Source organism: Pezoporus wallicus, unplaced genomic scaffold, assembly GCF_028554395.1.
Source record: "Pezoporus wallicus isolate ANWC-B61680 ecotype Strahan unplaced genomic scaffold, APGP_CSIRO_Pwel_v1 contig_8143, whole genome shotgun sequence".
Taxonomy (NCBI): domain Eukaryota; kingdom Metazoa; phylum Chordata; class Aves; order Psittaciformes; family Psittacidae; genus Pezoporus; species Pezoporus wallicus.
Genome location: NW_026636259.1, coordinates 776,282 through 794,017, shown reverse-complemented (window position 1 = coordinate 794,017; position 17,736 = coordinate 776,282). Strand labels below are relative to the sequence as shown.

Below are 17,736 nucleotides of genomic sequence, written 5' to 3'. Positions count from 1 at the left end.
TGGTGTTTTGTGTTCTAAAATGCAATCATCAACTTAAATGCTTGTATTTCTTGCATAGTGTGGTGATTTCTTTAATCTTCTCCCTGGCGCTAACTCAGAGGAGTAGTTGAAGTGACTTGTTGGACTTCTCATAATAGCTTTGTGAGGTGGCAAATGTTTGATGCTCTTGCTGCTAAGGATTACTTCTTTCCCCAGGGCTTGGGCAGCAGTGAGGGCCACCTTAACCCTGTTTTCAGTGTGGCATTGTAAGGCATCAATAAGATTTTTATCCCTTGTATATCTGCTTTACAACTCTGGACATCATTAGGAGTCTTGAAGGTGCAAGAAATCCCTCCTGTGCTCCACACATGCGATTTAGCAAGTTGCACGAGAGGAAAAGCAGCCTACAAACCAGTATAAATAGTGTTTGTACAAATGTGGGTATCACCACATGGGAATTGCTGCCGCAGTACAGGCACAGACATGTATCAGTCAATGGCTTATGTAGGAGATAGGATTCTTTGGAGAGGTGTTGGGATCTTAAGGAAGGAAGTTCAGGCTTTAGATTTTAAAACCAGGAAGTTTTAGAGAAATGAATTGATATTTGGGAGTGAAAAATGAAAGCCTGTGAATAATGAATGTAGCATGTGTCAGTGGTCAGAAAGGAGGGAAGGGATAACAGGAGACACCACTAAAAGCTTTCCCTGAGCTGCCATTCAGAGCAACGGACTGCTGGGATGCTCCTGGTTCTGAAGCTGGAGGAGGCAGTGTGGTGTATCACGTGCTTGCAAAGTTTGTGGAGCACCTCTGGGATCTCCTGTGAGTGTCAGTCTTTATTACAGCTCCTGTTCTATCCCGTTTATTACTGGACCAACTATTAACTTAGCCAGGGCCTGGGCTTGGGTTTGTTTTTGTTTTAATTACAGTCTATATAATTAGTTCTCAGCATGTTGAGGTAATAGAGAGTTGCTCCAGCAAGCTTCCAATTTCCTCATCTCATTAGGTTTTTAACGTGATTATTAGTATAATAATCAACTGTGATGATTTCTGTTGTAGCTCTGCACATTCGGTGGTTTGCAGGGTGTCTGGATTGGCTAATTTAGGCAAATTATTGTGATTGTCTTGATGATGGTTGGTTGATTAGAACACAGCAGGGGGATAATTCTTCTGCCTGGGAAATGGAGCGCTCTTTTGGATTTTGGTACCCAAGCACTGAGAATTTTTGTGTGTGTGCACATCTAATTATTATATTTGCCCACCACACTCGTCAAATGCCTTGAAAGCAATTACATTAGGGATAGAATGAGCATGGATGATGAGAGGAGGAATTGGCAGCATGCAGAGGAGGACAGGTAGGAGAGATTTGGAAGAGAAGGGAGGAAATCTGGAAGTGGTAGTTTTCTCAGTGCAGCTGATGCTCGTAGATTCATCTGATGTGTCTGAATTATCAGGTGGGATTTCTGGTACCACCGGTTAGTCAAACTAGCCAAACACAGGTTATTTTGCTCAGTTGAGGTTGATCAGGTGAAGTTCTGGGGACTTTATAGCAAGTAAGGAAGATGACTAGGTAGATGACAAGTCATAGTTTTCCTTAGGAAGAGAGTATTCCTAGCAGTAATAGTATGAAGAGAGCTATAGAATGCACATCGTTGTCGTGTGTACATCTGCCTCCATGATGGAGTGTTATTATCATTGTATGGCTCCCAAACATTTCCACAGGAATCATAATCAAAAAAAAAGTTTCCCACTGTTGTCTGGACAGTTCCCTGCTACTGTCTGTTAATAATTATCAGTAATGATAAAAACCCAGTCAGGTATCCTCTTCGCATTAGCAGTGAAGACAGGTTTAAGCTTCCTCTGCTGTCTTCTGGAGGGAAACTTGATTTTCCACCACCCTTTGTGCTGTCGAGCACGTAGCTGGTAATGACTCCTGTCATCTGCTGTGCTGTGGTGCTGCCCAGGTCTGCCTGGCAGCACTCTGGGTAGAGCAGAGGGGTTACTCTGGAGGGCTGACACTGTTGTTTCTGTTTTCAGAGGGAGTTCCCAAAGTTCTTCACCTTCCGTGCCCGGGATAAGGTGAGTTGGGTGTTCTTAATAGTTGAGCTTGAGGACTTGCTCTCCTGCAATTTGTCTTCTAGGCTCAGTGTTTCAATTTCAACGCAGCTCTTGGTGTTTCAGCTTCTTTAACCCACCCTCCTCATTGACACTCTTTTCTACCTGTTTGATGCCTCCAGTTTGAGGAGGACCGGATTTACCGGCACCTGGAGCCAGCTCTGGCTTTTCAGCTGGAGTTGAACCGAATGCGGAACTTTGACCTCACTGCCATTCCCTGTGCCAATCACAAAATGCATCTCTACCTGGGAGCAGCTAAAGTTGAAGTGGGAACAGAGGTGACAGACTACAGGTTCTTCGTGCGGGCTATTATAAGGCATTCGGATCTGGTTACCAAGGTGAGTCTTGACCATGCAAGGTCTCTTTCCAAAGCCAGGTCTTTTGAGCCATTTTAGCAACCTGCATGCAAACATTTTACCTGTGTAGAGTGCTGTGTATGTGTGCCCTCTGTTTGCTGGCTCTGCAGAAACATGCCTTCGGGGACCTTGTATTCCTCTGCTTCAGAGAGATCTTTTGGTGGCCCAAGTGGCTTGTCTGAAGGCCTTGCATTTCGAGGCAGCTGTAGTTCCCCTGTGCTTCTCCTGCCCTATCTAGTTTTGGATTTATGCTGAGGGCACAAGGCAGCTGGGTGCACAGATCGGGCAGTGGCAGTTCTGGCTCTGTGATGGTGATGAATCTGCTTCAGGGTTGCACATCCTGCTGAAACTCATGTAACCTCTTTTCACAGTCAGCTCCTTCCACAGATTTTCAAACACTCTATTCTTGGGCTGTGAGGTTTGGAGTAGAAAGTAAATTATCTGTTCACAAAATTTGGCAGGAAGCCTCCTTTGAGTATCTGCAAAATGAGGGGGAGCGGTTGCTGTTGGAAGCCATGGATGAGTTGGAGGTGGCATTTAACAACACCAACGTGCGCACGGACTGCAATCACATCTTCCTGAATTTCGTGCCTACTGTCATCATGGACCCATCCAAGGTAAGATCTCCCCCAGCTCCAAACTGCTGTTTTCATGGGTGTGACTCACCAGAATTAAATGGTTTCTTGTTGCCTTTTATTGCTATTTAAAGGCACCTATTGATTGAGTACAGTTTAATACCCACTGGGGAGAGGCAAGTGGCTTCTTTACAACAGAAGTTGCCACTTTACAACAGAAAGCCCAGGAAGCTGGGACCAGTGTTAAGTGGTAATGTGAAGGCCAGTTTAGTTATTTTACAGATCCTGGAGTTTTGCTTTTCAGTGAAGAAAGTGGAGTCACGTAACTTAACAGAGCCCTTTTGGCAGCAAGGAGGGAAGAAAGCTTTGGGTTTTCTTCTAATCTATGAATAAATATTAAATGTAAGAGTCCAGACCTAGCAGAGCTCATATGTTTAGTGGAGTAACACTGTCCTTCAGGCAATGCAGCTCTCTTCCTCTGTGGGAACCAAGGAATAGCTTATTAAAAGAATGGTTTGTATTTGAAGTGAAACTTATTTTTTCATTGTGTGTTTGATAGAAACAAGTTTAATAAGCAAATAGCTTTAAATGCTCCTCTGTTTGTTACCAAAGTCCAGATTCTGTCCAAGTAAAACATGAGATAAATCGTGAACTTAAAAAGAATTTGTCAGTTCAGCTACAAAAAGTGCCTCATTTTCATTCCCTGATACCAAACCACAGAGATCAACATCATAACTAAATGAACCTTAAACTTTACAGATGCATAAATGCAAGTGTCAAGGCATAAAGCATGTTTCTGGTTAGCAGAAGCTCTGCAAAGAAAGTCCCCAGTAAATTGTAAAGGCCACATTTAGTGGGAAATCAACATACTGTTCATGGCTACCCAAAGGTGAGAGCTGACCTTTCCTTATGAGAGTAACTGGAAGCTTAAAAAGATGACTTGGTTATCAAAGTAAGTGTCTCTTGCTTGATGACTTTTAAATCAGGATTGAAAATCGATGGCTTAAATCGCTTTGGAATAAATCCTCTCTTGGCACATCCAAAATGTTTAGGTTTGGGAAGTTCAGAAGAAGCCTGGCTGCTCAGCCCTTGGAATTTCAGCTGCCCTCAGATGTGTACCATGACTTTTCCCTAGGCTGCTGTGGAAAAGAGACTTTAGTTTTTGAAAGACTGTTAAAACCAGCCTATAAATTGCCTTCTTTTAATATGCACCATTTGCCAACAGCACTATATTATCAAGTTTAATAGAACACCAGAAGGCCAAGCTCCAAGTAGTAATTGCTTTGGTGATTTAGAGCACCGTACCGTGTGTGTGGTGAAACATGATTATTGTGGTGCTACACAACTGTTTGTCAGGGGTTTCCTTTGCCTGCGTTCTGTTCTTAGCTGTGAACTGTGCCTGGAGGAGAGGCAGAGCAAGGGGAAGCAGTGGGCACGCTGTGCCATGCTGGGCTGTGAGGTGCCATGAGGAAAAATGGGAGTGATTCCAAGTGCTGTCCCTCAACCTCACTAAGTCCCAGGCTGAGTTTAGTTCCTGCCTGTCTCAAGGCTTGTTGGGATGAGAATGAAGGACACCGAGGTGCCATGGCAGCACTGGGCACGTGCTGCACTTTGGTGCTTCCCTCTCTCCTCTTGTGTGATGTTCCCCAGTAACCCTTTGAGCAGGACCTCGCAGCAGGGGGATGGAGGGGTGACCGAGGGCTGGATGTGTCCAGAAGGGTGAAGGGAATTCTTGTCCTGTGTTTTAAGATCGAGGAGTCGGTGCGGAGCATGGTGATGCGCTACGGGAGTCGCCTGTGGAAGCTCCGTGTGCTCCAAGCTGAGCTGAAGATCAACATCCGTTTGACGCCAACTGGGAAGGCGATTCCCATTCGGCTCTTCCTGACCAACGAGTCAGGCTACTATTTGGACATCAGCCTGTACAAGGAGGTGACAGACTCCAGAACAGCACAGGTACGGTTCCCTATGGCTCTGTGGTTTGATGAGCAAATCATTTTGGGGGGAGATACATTATACCTAATGAAGCTAGAGGACCTTTGAATAGACTAGAAGACCTTTGAAGGTCCCAACCCAAACTATTCTGTGATTCTGTGAAGCTCTTCTGTGGGTTGTGGTGTTTTCAGGTGATATAAAATTGCTATTCAACTTGCCAAAGGAATGTAAAGCTAATCTTGCAATAGGTGCGTAGGTGTGAAGAATGCAATCGGTTATGTGAAGTGCATGCCTCCTGATTGTGTTTTATGCACCTTTGGTCATTTGTACATCTGTTTTCCTCTGGCAGAGTGCTCAAAGAAGCAATAGAAAAGCAATTGCTGTTGGTGCTCATTCTGTAGGCTGTAATAAAAAATATTACTAATTATATGTTTCTCTGAGTAGATGGAGAAAATCCGTGAACTTGTCTTTTAAATTCTAAAGATACAGGGAATGACCTGGGTAGGATGATATAAAATTATTGAAGGTGCTTTTATATCATTTTTATGAAGCATAATGGGCTCTTTTGTAATGGTTGTGGCTATTCTGGTATTGCCGCTTTTCATGGCGCAGGAATAGTGTGGTTAACTGCAATCCCTACATATGCTAAAATCCATGGAGCATAGGATGCATGAAAAATATTTAAATACAGCAATGTTTACTTCTCCCTCTGTAATAATCTCTCTGCCATGCAGAAGCAGCAGCAGAATAAATCACTTGGGCACCATTAATGCTGAACACAGAGTGCTGAGTCACCTGTTCTCCTCCTCTTCTCCGTTTAAATGTTTCCAGCAGGCTGCCTGGCCATACAGTCCATCCAGAGATCCCAGGGCAGATAGGGGCTGTGTGCTTTACTTCAGTTCTGCCTTGGAGTGGGGATGGGGAAAGAAAAGAGCATTTTCATAATCTCCAGTAGCTGAGCTTAACATTGATTCTTGTTAGCCATTTGTGAAGGTCACCTTTGCTCTTAAACTCTGTCTCTGATGAGCTTTATGTTTTTCAAGCTGGGGAATGTGCTTGTGAGTGTGCAGCTTTTAGCAACCTTCCCAGTATTTGATCCTTTTTCCATTATATTAAACCAGGCTCTATTAAAAAAATTTACCATAGGAATTACTATGGAAAAATTACCATAGGAATTACTATGATTAAACTTTGAGTAGTTGAGAGGAAGGTTTGACTTACAGAGCTTGAGGCGCTCGGTTTTTAAGTAACCTCGGTAAATCTTCCCCCTCGTGATGGAGGTTTATAGGATGGGTTTGGGTCTGTGGTTTTCTCCTGTGTATTCAGAGTTATTTTGAACTTAGAGCACTCTTCTAACAGAGCTCAATCATTGGTGCTGAACTGGGTGCTTTGACTTCTGAAGACTGGAAAAACAGATTCATCATGAAAGAGTGAATGACCCCGATCTCTTGTTCAGTTTCTGTGGCACTGGGTGGTGATGCTCAGTACACATTTCCCAGTCACTTCCCACAGAACCATTCTGAAGCTTTCCAGAGATCCAAGAAGAACTGGGCTCCAAGTGTAGTAAAAGCTCTCAACACAGGCCCTGTCACAAGCACTTGTTACCCTGAATAAATACTTCTCCCATTGAAGAAGCTGCTTCACAAAGGAAAGTGTGTGGAGACTGGAGCGAGCATGAACTACTATTTTTAATCTAAAACTTAAAATAGACTTTACTTAGTGAATTTTATCTTAGTGAATTCTTCAATTAATTCATCTTCAATTAGAAAAAGATGTGCTGCGTGTAACATTAGAACTGATCCCCGTTCTGTTTAAACCAAGCCTTAATCATATCTCTTCTCTCAGGCGTGTTTCCATTAAGCATCATTTGAACAGTGTTGTCCCACTTAAGCAGCTCCTCCTGTTCCTTGGTTGCAATAGATTTCTTCCGAGTCCTGCCTGGGTGGAATGTATGGTGCCATGAAGCATGGCAGTTGATAATTCATGTTGCTACTCGGGGAAAATCTTTTCAACTTACAATATCAAAACTTCAAGCCAAATGACATATGCAAGTCTTGACCTAGCTGCCATGATCAGTCAGTGGAGATGCGGGTACCGTGCTCTTCAAGTGCATTAAATAACAGAGTTCTCCTCTCTGCTCCCAGCTATCACAATCCATCGGCATAGATACGGTGTCAGGGGAAATGCTGGGGAATGCAAAGTCGTCTAAGTCACAGACTTTGTTCTGTGGGGATGTGGCTCTGTTCACGCTGCTCTCTGCTCTGATAGGGCAATAAGTCAGTGATACACGGATCCGTGCAGTAATGGTCCACTCTGTCTCCAAAGGGTAGTAATGCGTGATGAAACACAGTGTTACATCCTGTGGGAGTATTAACGTGCTTGTAGAGCACAGAAACAAACCCGATCAGTCTGAAATATCCTGATGATTTTTTGGTGAAATCTGCATGAAACAGGTGTATAGGACCAGTGGATGAAACAGTAATTGGTCTTGTTTTGTGCTGCAGATTATGTTCCAGGCATATGGGGATAAACAAGGACCACTTCATGGGATGCTCATCAATACTCCCTACGTGACCAAAGACCTGCTGCAGTCCAAGAGGTTCCAGGCACAGTCTTTAGGGACATCATATGTCTATGACATTCCTGAGATGTTTCGGCAGGTAAGTGCTCTTGGGGCCTGGTGGGTAGCTCTTAACTTGTATACCTGCAGAGCACTACTATCAGTTGCACCCTTGCTTGTCAGGGCAACAAATGGCCTGAAGTGGCTGACAGGGTTTATACAGCTATGGATTGAGTCTGCTTTGGGAGAAATTAGGACTGTGGATGCACTGCTTCTGTAGTTCCATTAATAAGTCAAACAGCAGGAGCTGGAATGTAAACCAGAGTAAGTGATACCCACGGACTGCTGTCAGTCAGGCAGGGGAGGGATGTTTTGGAGTGTTCTGTCTCGAATATTAAGTCTCAGTGGATTAAATAAAACTATTTGCAGTTGGTCTTAACAAGAATTTCTCTTTCCATTGCCCAGTCTTTGATTAAGCTCTGGGGTTCTATGAATGAACACGCATTCCTGCCAACGCCACCGCTGCCTTCCGACATCCTCACGTACACTGAGTTGGTGTTGGATGACCAGGGCCAGCTCGTGCACATGAACAGGCTGCCAGGAGGAAATGAGGCAAGTTGCCCTTTCTTTAATGCTACTTTTCTTCCCACGTCCTGCAGTACTTTGTGGTTTGGACTAGGTTTGACAATGGTAATGAAAATTTACCAACCAGGCACAAGGTCTATTCATTCACTCTTTCACAGATGAAATCTCTCCCTTGAAAATGAGGTTTTTGTTTCATTAAAAATTAATACCTTCTATACAATGGGTATTTTAACCTCCACAGTAAATGATGATTCCATTTCAGACCCGTGCCTATGCTGGTTTTCCTTCATAATTAAAAGGTGCTCATTCAGCGATTCCAGGTACCTGGGGTTTGTACTGGAGCAAAATCTGTTTTACAAGGCTAAATAGAAATGTTTTCATTTGCTTAAAAAACAAAAAGTAAAAACGTTTTTATGCTCTCCATTGACATATTCACCCTGCAGTGTTTGTGTAGCAGGCACTGGCAAGGTGTGTGCAACATCCCCCTCTAGTGAATGATTTACTTGAGGCTAAGAACCTGCTAATGCTACCGGGATAATAGAGCTGCTCCTTCAGGTGAAGCACGAAGGGGCTGTTGTGGTGGGGTTTGCTGGTGTGTCATTCCACCAGCAGACCAAAGATGCAGCACTGAAATGACCAGAGGGTAAAGCTCACTGGTAGAAGATGTGTTTATTTCTTTTGCCAAGGCTAGGTGGGATTCAGTGAGTGAATTTTCCTGCTGTCATTTAAATCTGAACACTTCTAAGTGCTGGTATCATTTATTTCTACTTGGCATCACTGAACTAGCACCATCCTTTTTCTAGATACATCAACTTCAGATTTGCAAAAGCTCCGTTCAAAAACGTCAAGTATAGTGATGGGAGGAAATAGGGGTTTTCATCACTATTTACTGCATGTGTCTTGTCAGGGGAAGGGTTTGAATATGATGTTTGCAGATTGAACCTAATCAGTAAATGGTGACTAGGGGAGCTCTGCGTCCTTGTCTTTCACAGGCCTATAGGAGAACTGCTTTAACTAGTATAATTAAACCTGAAATGAGCTATTCCCTGCATTCTCAGTGAAAGCTGAGGCTGTGGTGCTGCTGTGGAGGCTTATGCCATCATCTTTTTCTCTTTCTCTGTTCTCATTCAGCCTTTGAGTGGATGGTGGCTGGGGAAATAGCGAAGTCCCTCAGGGATGTAGCTCTGTTCTTGCTGAAATTACAAGCACAGAGCTGCCTGGGCATGAACATGTAGTGTTTACTCTGCCAGTATGAATACAAATAGTCTTATTATAAGAGATTCTGTACCCAAAGACAACAAAAAAAAAAAATTAAGAGGCTTTTTTAACCCTTGGTAGACTTAGTTATGTTCAATCTGTAAAGAAATTACATGGCTGTTGTGGTGCGTGCAGTGGTGGTGTCTAAAGCACAAGTTCCAGCCCTGCCTCTGTGGCTGTTATGCCAAGGGGTTGAGTTGCTGGAAAGTGAGATGGACAAGGGGGAAGCATGATGTTCCTCTGCATTTTTCAGTCTGGCTGCTGAAGATCCCTTCTGTGGAGGTATGGACTGTAACATGCTTTATAATGACTTCTAGAATGGAGGTGAAATCCCAGCCCAGGGCTCGGTGCTGAGCCCCAGGAAGTGCCCTGTGCCTCCCTAGGGAGGCTCATGGATGTCAGCCCAGCCTGACTGGAGCTGGACAAGTCGCTGTAGGACCGTGTGCAGCTGGGATGAGGTTTGAGGCTTTGGTATTGAGTTGTGTCACCAGTCACCACCACACACAATAGCATTCATTCACAGCTGAGAGGAAGAGGTTCCAGCAGCAAGCTGAAGGACAGGTGACATTCAGGAGGCGACGAGCTGCTGAACAGATTCATTCCTCTGTGCTGCACTTGCTTTATCTGGATGAGCTGACTTTAGGCTTTTATGGTTTAATTCCTTTCAGCTGAGGAAACACATTTTTACAAAGGCACACTCCAGGTTCTCTTTCCAAAGGAGATGGCTGCAGGGGTGGAGAAGGAAGAGACAGGATGCTAGATAAATTCAGAGCATAAGCCTTTTCTTTGTTAAGGCTGTAAGTGGATCCATTCTCCTTTTGTTTGAGAATCAGTCTGCATGGCATCTGAGCAGAGAAATACAGCATCTTCTCTGCCAAGTAGCAGAGATCCCTGGGGTAACCCATCAAGGTGAAAATAGCTGGTAGCATTGCACAGGAAGAGGAGTCAGGCCGCAAGGAGCAGGAGAAAATCATCGTCATCACAGACTGGTTTGCGTTGGAAGGGACCTTAAAGCTCGTCCAGTTCAACCCCCTGCCATGGGCAGGGACATCTTCCACTAGAGCAGCTTGCTCAAAATGTGAATTGGTTCTGCACTTTTCCACATGCTAGGGACCATTCTCAAAACATGGCACATTTCCTTGGCTCTCTAAACTTGCCTGCATTTCTTAAGGAAGAGTTTTGTCCTCAAATAGATGTACTTGACTTCAGAATGCCAGAAGCCCCACGTACACTGAAAATCACCTTACAGGGGAGATGATCACTAACATAAGAGTTTTTGAATTTGGATTTGCTAAATACGTGCTGCGTATTATGTTATACAGCATTCCCCCAGCTTTGGTTAGTTAATGGTCAGTGGCAGTGGGGTCTCTGCCTGAGATCCAGGGGTATGAGCTGTTTCCAGTTCAGCCCCAATGAGCTGAGTTACTAAAGAGGAAATGTCTGCTGAAATCTTCTGGCTATGGTAAATCTAGCTGCTCTTCAGTGCATTTCACTGTTGTACTTGGTTTAGATCAGACTCAAACACAGCTATTCCCATTGGAAGTTAGTGCCTCACCACTGTGGTACCAGCTGTTCTGAGGTAGGCTTGTCTTTCCTGCTGGAGCTGTGCTACACCCTATGAACAGTTATGTTTTCTGTCTGTGAAAAGCAGTCAAGACACTCTTCCTCTCAAAGCATTCAGCCAGGCTGAGTGCTCTGATTGTTTTAGCTGGCAGGGAAATTGAGAAACCAGCAGAAAATGCAGGAGATTTGTGGTCAAAGCATTCAGCAGGATGGCAGCAACCGCAATTCCAGTCCCTGCTCCAACACCTGCAGAGCAGGAGCTGGGAGCCGAGTTTCTCCTGTCCTCTCGGAGTTCACAGGTAGCATTCTGTAACCTGTCTGTGTTTGCAGGAAGACCTGTGAAATGGGAATTCTCAACAACTTTCAGAGCACAAGAGGTGTTTCCCCGCTTAGCTCCCTGCCACTTCACCGTAGCCCACCACCTCATTTGGCAGTGATTATCTCTTTGCTGGGAGTCTCAACAAAAGAAGCCAAGGACTTAATGGACCATGAAAATACAACTTGCTCTTTATTCCTACACTGTGCTTGCTCCTTCTGAACAAGGCTCCTGCCTCTTGCCACAGTGCATGGGGAGCATGCAGTGCTGCTGGCCCTGCTGCCTGGAACACATCGCTAATGCTGGGCCTTCTTCCAACCTCTTGTTCTCAGCGCAGCCAGAGCTCTGCCTGAAGTGCATCTGCTGTTTCTTTGGCCTGCAGACGATCTCCTGGATGTTGCCTGCTGGATGGTTTCTGTTCTGGAGCCTTCATGTTAAGCTTGTGAACTGTGTCCTGCTCTCTAATTGCTCTCTTTTTAGGAGTTTGGCGGGGTTTTGGGGTGTTGGGTTGGCTTTTCTTTTGTGTATATCCCTTCTATTACTAGTCTGGCTGCTTTGACACCTCTGCTCATGTGTCAGACTCTTGTGTTGAGCTCTGCCTGCTACCGCAGGATTTCAGTAAGCCCACACCTTTGACAAGGCTGAATGTGCCACACTGAAAAGTGGAGAACAGTTTGTAAGTAATCTCAGAGCCATCAGCTATAGAAGGGAGCTGAAGATGACAGTATTTTATCAGCAGAACCAAACACCAGGTGATAGCTCCCTGCTAAACGCTCCTGAGTAAAGACTGAAATAGACTTTGGGACAAATGGGGTCTAATTTAGTGTACAATTGAGCATATCAAGAACTGAGGACCAGAGGTGGATGCTCAGCCTGACTCTTCAGATAGACACAGACCATTGGAAAGTACAGAGTTTATAGAGGTGGGAAAAGTCCACTTGTAATTGTTTGTAATCTTACATATTTTAACCTTAAATGGCTTTGAAGAAGAAGACTTTAAGAGAAGCCTCTCATTTCCCTCTGTAGTTACATGGCTGTGCTAAAAGGAGGAGATTTCTGTGTTACAGTGTGAACACAGAGCAGTGAGCAGGGCTGGGGGTGCAGAACTGCTGGTAACTCAGAGAGTCTTTAAAACACTTGGTTTAAAGAGTTCAGCTGTTGATTGCAGTGGCTCTGCTGATGGCAGGACCTGTAATGCCCATTGAAGGTGGCTTTACTCTGAAGATTAGCATATTAACTGAAGCCTTAGTGTGAAAAGGTGATTTCCTCAGCCTATGTAAGACTTGTCATTCTTGAGCTGGGCATTCTCATGTTTTCCTAGAGCACTTTATGTGTTTTGACTACAATTTACCATGATCATCTGGCACTAGGACTGCACCATCCGCTGATAAAATCCAACTCATCTTCAGGGGCAAGGAGAAAGTGAGGGCAAGGAGTACCTGGAGCAACACCCTGTGTTACCTTTCAGCCCAGGCTCACGCAGTGTCCGTGGAAAATGTGTCATTTTCCCTGTTGGCACTAGATGTCACAGTTTTCCCTTCTCAGCAGCATGAGGATCAGCAATAATCCATGATCAGAGCTGGTAGCTGGCAGGCTTTGGAAGGTCTGGCCAGGTGAAACTCAGGATGGTGGTGGACAGAGGAAAAGTCCCTGCATGGCCTGGGGCTGAAAGTGCCGCTTAATGAATATTGTACAAGCAAAGCTTAATAGTTGAACTGCATGTTCTGCTTTGTCACCCCATGTTCCTGTGGTTAATGACAGGCACAGGGTATCAAAACCCCTCTAATGTCACTCTCTGGTGTATCTTTATCTGTCTGTAGCTTCACTGCGTGCAGACTATTTCAGCTGACGTTTTCAAGCCTCACATTCTGCCTAGGGAGAAGTTATTTACTGTTTTGTTTGGAAAACTTCATCAAAAATGTTTTTGTTGGTGCAAAAGCTGCGGTGTTGTTCACAATTGACTTTGTGGGCTTGGAGCAGAAGCTTGCGTTAGATAGAGAATCTGGTTTGGGTTCAGCGTTAGGCCATTTGCTGTCCCCACGAGACACTGCACAAGCTTCATTCCTTCATTCACAGATGTGTGCGCAGTAAAAGCTCCTCTAACAGGTTATTTTGAGCTTTCCTTTTGGTGCTCTGCGTGTCCATCCATTTCCCCTGACCATCAGCCAGCTCAGTGCTCGTTTCCACCCTGGCTTGCCATCCGAGCACCCTCCAGTCTAGTGCAAAGAACCCGGACAGGACAGAGTCACATCTCCTCCAGTCCCTGGTGCCACGTGATGCTTTCACTGAGCAAACCTTTGTCACGTTTCCTCCTGGAACTGTTTCTTCCCATCTCTCATCCGCTTGGCCGCGTGCTGTTGGGAAGGACCGTGCCAATGCGCGCTTGGCTCTGCTGCCTGCGACCGCGGCTTTGATGGCTAAATGACATCTCTTTCAGAGCCAAGAGGAGGATGAAGGAATCCTGGGTTTTGGCATTCCACCTTTGTCAAGGCGTTGAGGCTGAATGCCTCTAGCAGGACATGTGCATCACGCCCTGGTTTGGGGAGTTGGGTCATGCTGAAGATAAACTCCACAGCTTTTGGTCACAGTGTGAGTGGGGATCTGAAGGTCTGGGCATCAGATTTGAATGATGAAAGACCAAAGCTTGCTACATCTGGGGATGTCTTTGGTCCCTTTCTAAACACACATTATCCATGGCTGTGCAGCATCCTGGGGCTGTGGCCGCTGGTTTGCATCCAGAATAGACAAGAGGTTGTAAAGGGGTAGTAAACCCGATGTTCCTTGATTTTACATGTCAGAACATGCAAGTACAGCAGGGGAAAAGCAGGCTTTCATTAATGTTCAGCTTCAGCATTTCCAGTGCTCACATACCAGACCCCTTCAACTGTTGCATTTCCTTTCTTATTATAACTTCTGTATGTAATAAATACTGACATACAAATGTAGTCATGCTTTCTATCTATTTTTACATATAAAACTTACATATGATGTAGGTACCACAGAATGGAAAGAAGTCAGAATCCTTACCAGGGTTCTCTGAGCTCAGTTGTCCAACTTAGAGATTTCACGACCCACATTCAGGTCTCCAAACCGGGATGTAAATAAGTAAAAATGAAGCATGATCAAGTACTTCAGCTCAAGCATCACCCTTGTTGTGAGAGAAGCCGAGTAAACCAGCACAACTGGCACGGCTCAAGCATAGATGCTGTCAAATACTAAACTGCTCTCATTTACATCAGCTTTTGTCAGCTGTGCTTCTCCAGGGATTACAGATCCTGCCAGACAGAGACTGTAAAGCTCCCTGTGCCTGGACACCAGCCCCTGTTTGCCTTGGCTGCCTCCCGTTCTGAGCCTCTTGTGCCTTCAGGAGGAGCTGGGATCGGTTTCTCCCCCGTTCCCCTCGGTGCCTGTTGTCAACAGCTCCGGCTGCCACTCGCAGTCGATTTGTAACTGCATCAGTGTGTGTATTACTGTTCCCATCGATAGCGCAATTAATGTTGAAGTCAATTTTGGTGTTAATTTTAGGCCATGATTAGTGTTGACACTGTGTGTCAAACTAACGGCATTTACGAGCACCATGAAAACGAACGTTAGTTAATATCGTGCTTTTACTATCTGTTAATGGTTACATTAAGGCAAAGCGCTGGTGGGAGAAGATGTGTATAAAATTATATATCTAAAACTTGTGTGTAATGTATGTGTGTCGTGCGAGTCTGCATTGCTGCTGTGCTATTCAGGGAGCAAATGACATCTGAGCACTGAATCCTAATCACAGTTTGGAACATCAGAAATAATGATCACTTCTGATCGCAGGTTGTGAATAATTCATCCGCTTTGATTTCCACGTTCTGTCCAGTGATACTTTTCAAACCAAATGTGTTCCTACAGGAGAATAATGGCCCCACTTCTTATGGAAATACCGGGGCACAAATCATTTTGCCAACATAAAAACAGTTAAATAAGAAGGTTCCTGCTTTTATTTTTCCCCTCCCTCTCGCCTTCATTCCTGGGTGTGCTGGGAAGAGAGCTGGGGCAGGAGCAGCTCTTCCAACCTGTGCTGGCTCTTAACAGGAGCCCGTTCTGAAGGCACTGCTCCTTACCATCACCCAGTCTTGTTCTGACAGTGCTCTTATGTGATTAGCTCAGCCTGTCTAATTAACCTGTGAACTCACCACTTTTTGGCATGCTGCCCTTAACTTCAAAATCTCCTTTTTTCCCCTCAAATAGAGAGCCTCCCCTGCCCATGAATTTAGACAGAATCCACGTTGTTCATAGCAAAACCATCCTTAGTTGTGTTCTGTGCTTTTTCTTACTGGATAAATGGCACAAAACATGCTGTGCATGGGGGAGGCAGGAAGACACAAGTTAATAAAGTGGAGCACTTTAATTCTTCTTTTCTTAAACTGCTCCATATTTGTTAGCTATAAACTGTTTTTCTCTTTACTATGCCCTGGCTAGGTAGTTTTTCCTGTTCTACTCATCAGCATTAACAAAAGGAATTTTATTTGTGTAGAGGATGCACAGTCTCAGGTTAGGAAACTATTCCAAGAATTCTATTATAGTCTGAGTTATCTAAATAGGAAAAGCTTTTAATTTTCCTGTTTTCTACGCTGTCAAAAAATCAACAAGTTGATGAAAGCAAGGAAAATCCCTTAGATGCATAGGTGAGAGCCTGTGGACCCAGTCCTGGGTGCTGACGGAGCTCAGTCACTAGTCCCTAAGCCCTGGGGTGAGTGTTAAGTCACCTGCCTTGCAGGTGAGCTGAGGGTGCCAGGATGTTAGTGCCAGTTCACTGTGGTTATCATGCAGGTTTCTGGCAGTGGCTTCATGTGTTTCCATCTTGCACTTTACTGTGGTAATGAGTATTTAGCAAGTATAAAGCCTGAGCATCTGAGTTGCTTGTGTGGGTTGTGCTCATCTAATGGTGCCTGAAGCTTCCTGGGGTGGTCCTGGCTGATGGGATCAGTGCAGCTGCAGGGGCACCCTGTAAAAGCCCTGTAAAGGGTGGTAAAGAACTGAGCTGCAGTAGGTGTCAGGGTGTAGGCAGCCATCCCTTACTTCTTAATCTTGAAGTCTTTAACTTTGGATTTGCAGCCTTTTTTAACCTGCTGTTTCTAACTGCGGGCTTGAGTTAGCACAGAGGCACACTATGCAGCCCATGGCATCTCTTTTTCTGCTATGAAAGTCCATCAGCAGAAGAGCAGAAGTCCAAGGAGCCTGCGTGGTTTTGTTTGGGATCCATTAGGTTCCTCTGTCAGGCTCTGGGCTAGTCTCTGTGTACCCACTTGATTTACATCAATACATTTTTTTCCTATAATTTGGCAATAGTACTGGTATTTGAGCAAAGCATCCCACTGCCTTCTAGGGGTTTATCCTCCTGCTGTTCAAAGTGCTACAGCATCTCTCTCTTCCAAAGGCTGCAGTTGGATGCTGAGATGTAACTGTAAATCTGCAAATACTCAGAGGCAACCACATTCATCCCTTATGACACATCAGTCAAAATAGCAGTGGATGGAACTGAGGGGAAGGTGAACTCAAACACCCTCATTCTGTTAACTTGCAATCTCAGCTCTCGGAATGGGAGGTGCAAGGGGAAGGAGCTGCCAGTAGCCAGTTGTAATGGCTTTGGATTGCTGCCTGCTTTACTTCCAATGACCCTTTGATTAATTCCTCTCCCATTTTATTTTTTTTAATGAGCCTATTATGGCATATCTTATTGCAGATGTTGATTGGATCTCAACTGTGTATTGTGCCGTTTTGATTTGGATTAAATGGCACATATCTATCTGCTGCTTCTCCCCTCTCCCCCTCCCGCTTTAGTTCATCATGTTCAGAATTCAGAGTCTCCACAATGAGAGTTTCAACCCTCCTGATAGCAGAGGATGTGCAATCGGCTTGAGGAATGTGTACTCAGAGCTTATGATCCTTGGGCAAGCGGAGACTGGGTGATGCATGTGGCTTTCAAGGGACGCTGCTATTTCCATCTGTTAATGGCATTCCAGGATGGCCAAGTCCCAGTGCAGCGATACGTGGCAGCTGAGAGATGGGAGATGCAGGGTACAGATGTTGCTGATCTCCATAAGATGGGTCAGAAGAGATCATCTGGTGATTTTAAAAAGAGAAATATGCAGCAAAAAGCATTACTTATCCAGGCAGGTTTGGAAAGAAATAGCTGCAATGTTTGGGAAGCAAAAAGGGAAGAGCCAAAGAAATGAAAGGAAGGACAGAAAAATATTAATGGAGGTAGTTATGAATAATAGGATGATTAAAATGAGGGAAGGGTGACAGAGAAACAGGGTGATGAGGTTCTGGGGTGATACCTAGGTAGCCCAAGCAGGTGGTCAGGAGTCTGTACTGCAGCACATCCATCCTCACCCTGGGAGCTCTGGCACATGGAATAAATGCAGAACCCTGCGAGGGCTGTCTGCAGGATGTGTTTTGGATCCATGACAGATCCCTGAATGGGGAAAGAGGGAGCCAGTGTTGGTGTCTGGGGTGGGA

General features: G+C 44.9%; 1 protein-coding gene across 3 annotated transcripts in view; it reads left to right on the top strand.

Annotated features, from left to right (window-relative positions):
• Positions 1–17,736, top strand: part of ACACA (acetyl-CoA carboxylase alpha) — a 112,882-nt gene that overhangs the window by 56,052 nt on the left and 39,094 nt on the right. For all 3 annotated transcript variants that reach the window (XM_057399510.1, XM_057399512.1, XM_057399511.1), the window contains 6 exons: positions 2,014–2,055; positions 2,214–2,429; positions 2,909–3,064; positions 4,772–4,975; positions 7,459–7,614; positions 7,980–8,126. In XM_057399510.1, the coding sequence (XP_057255493.1) occupies positions 2,014–2,055; positions 2,214–2,429; positions 2,909–3,064; positions 4,772–4,975; positions 7,459–7,614; positions 7,980–8,126 (921 nt within the window). The remainder of the gene's footprint in view (positions 1–2,013; positions 2,056–2,213; positions 2,430–2,908; positions 3,065–4,771; positions 4,976–7,458; positions 7,615–7,979; positions 8,127–17,736) is intronic.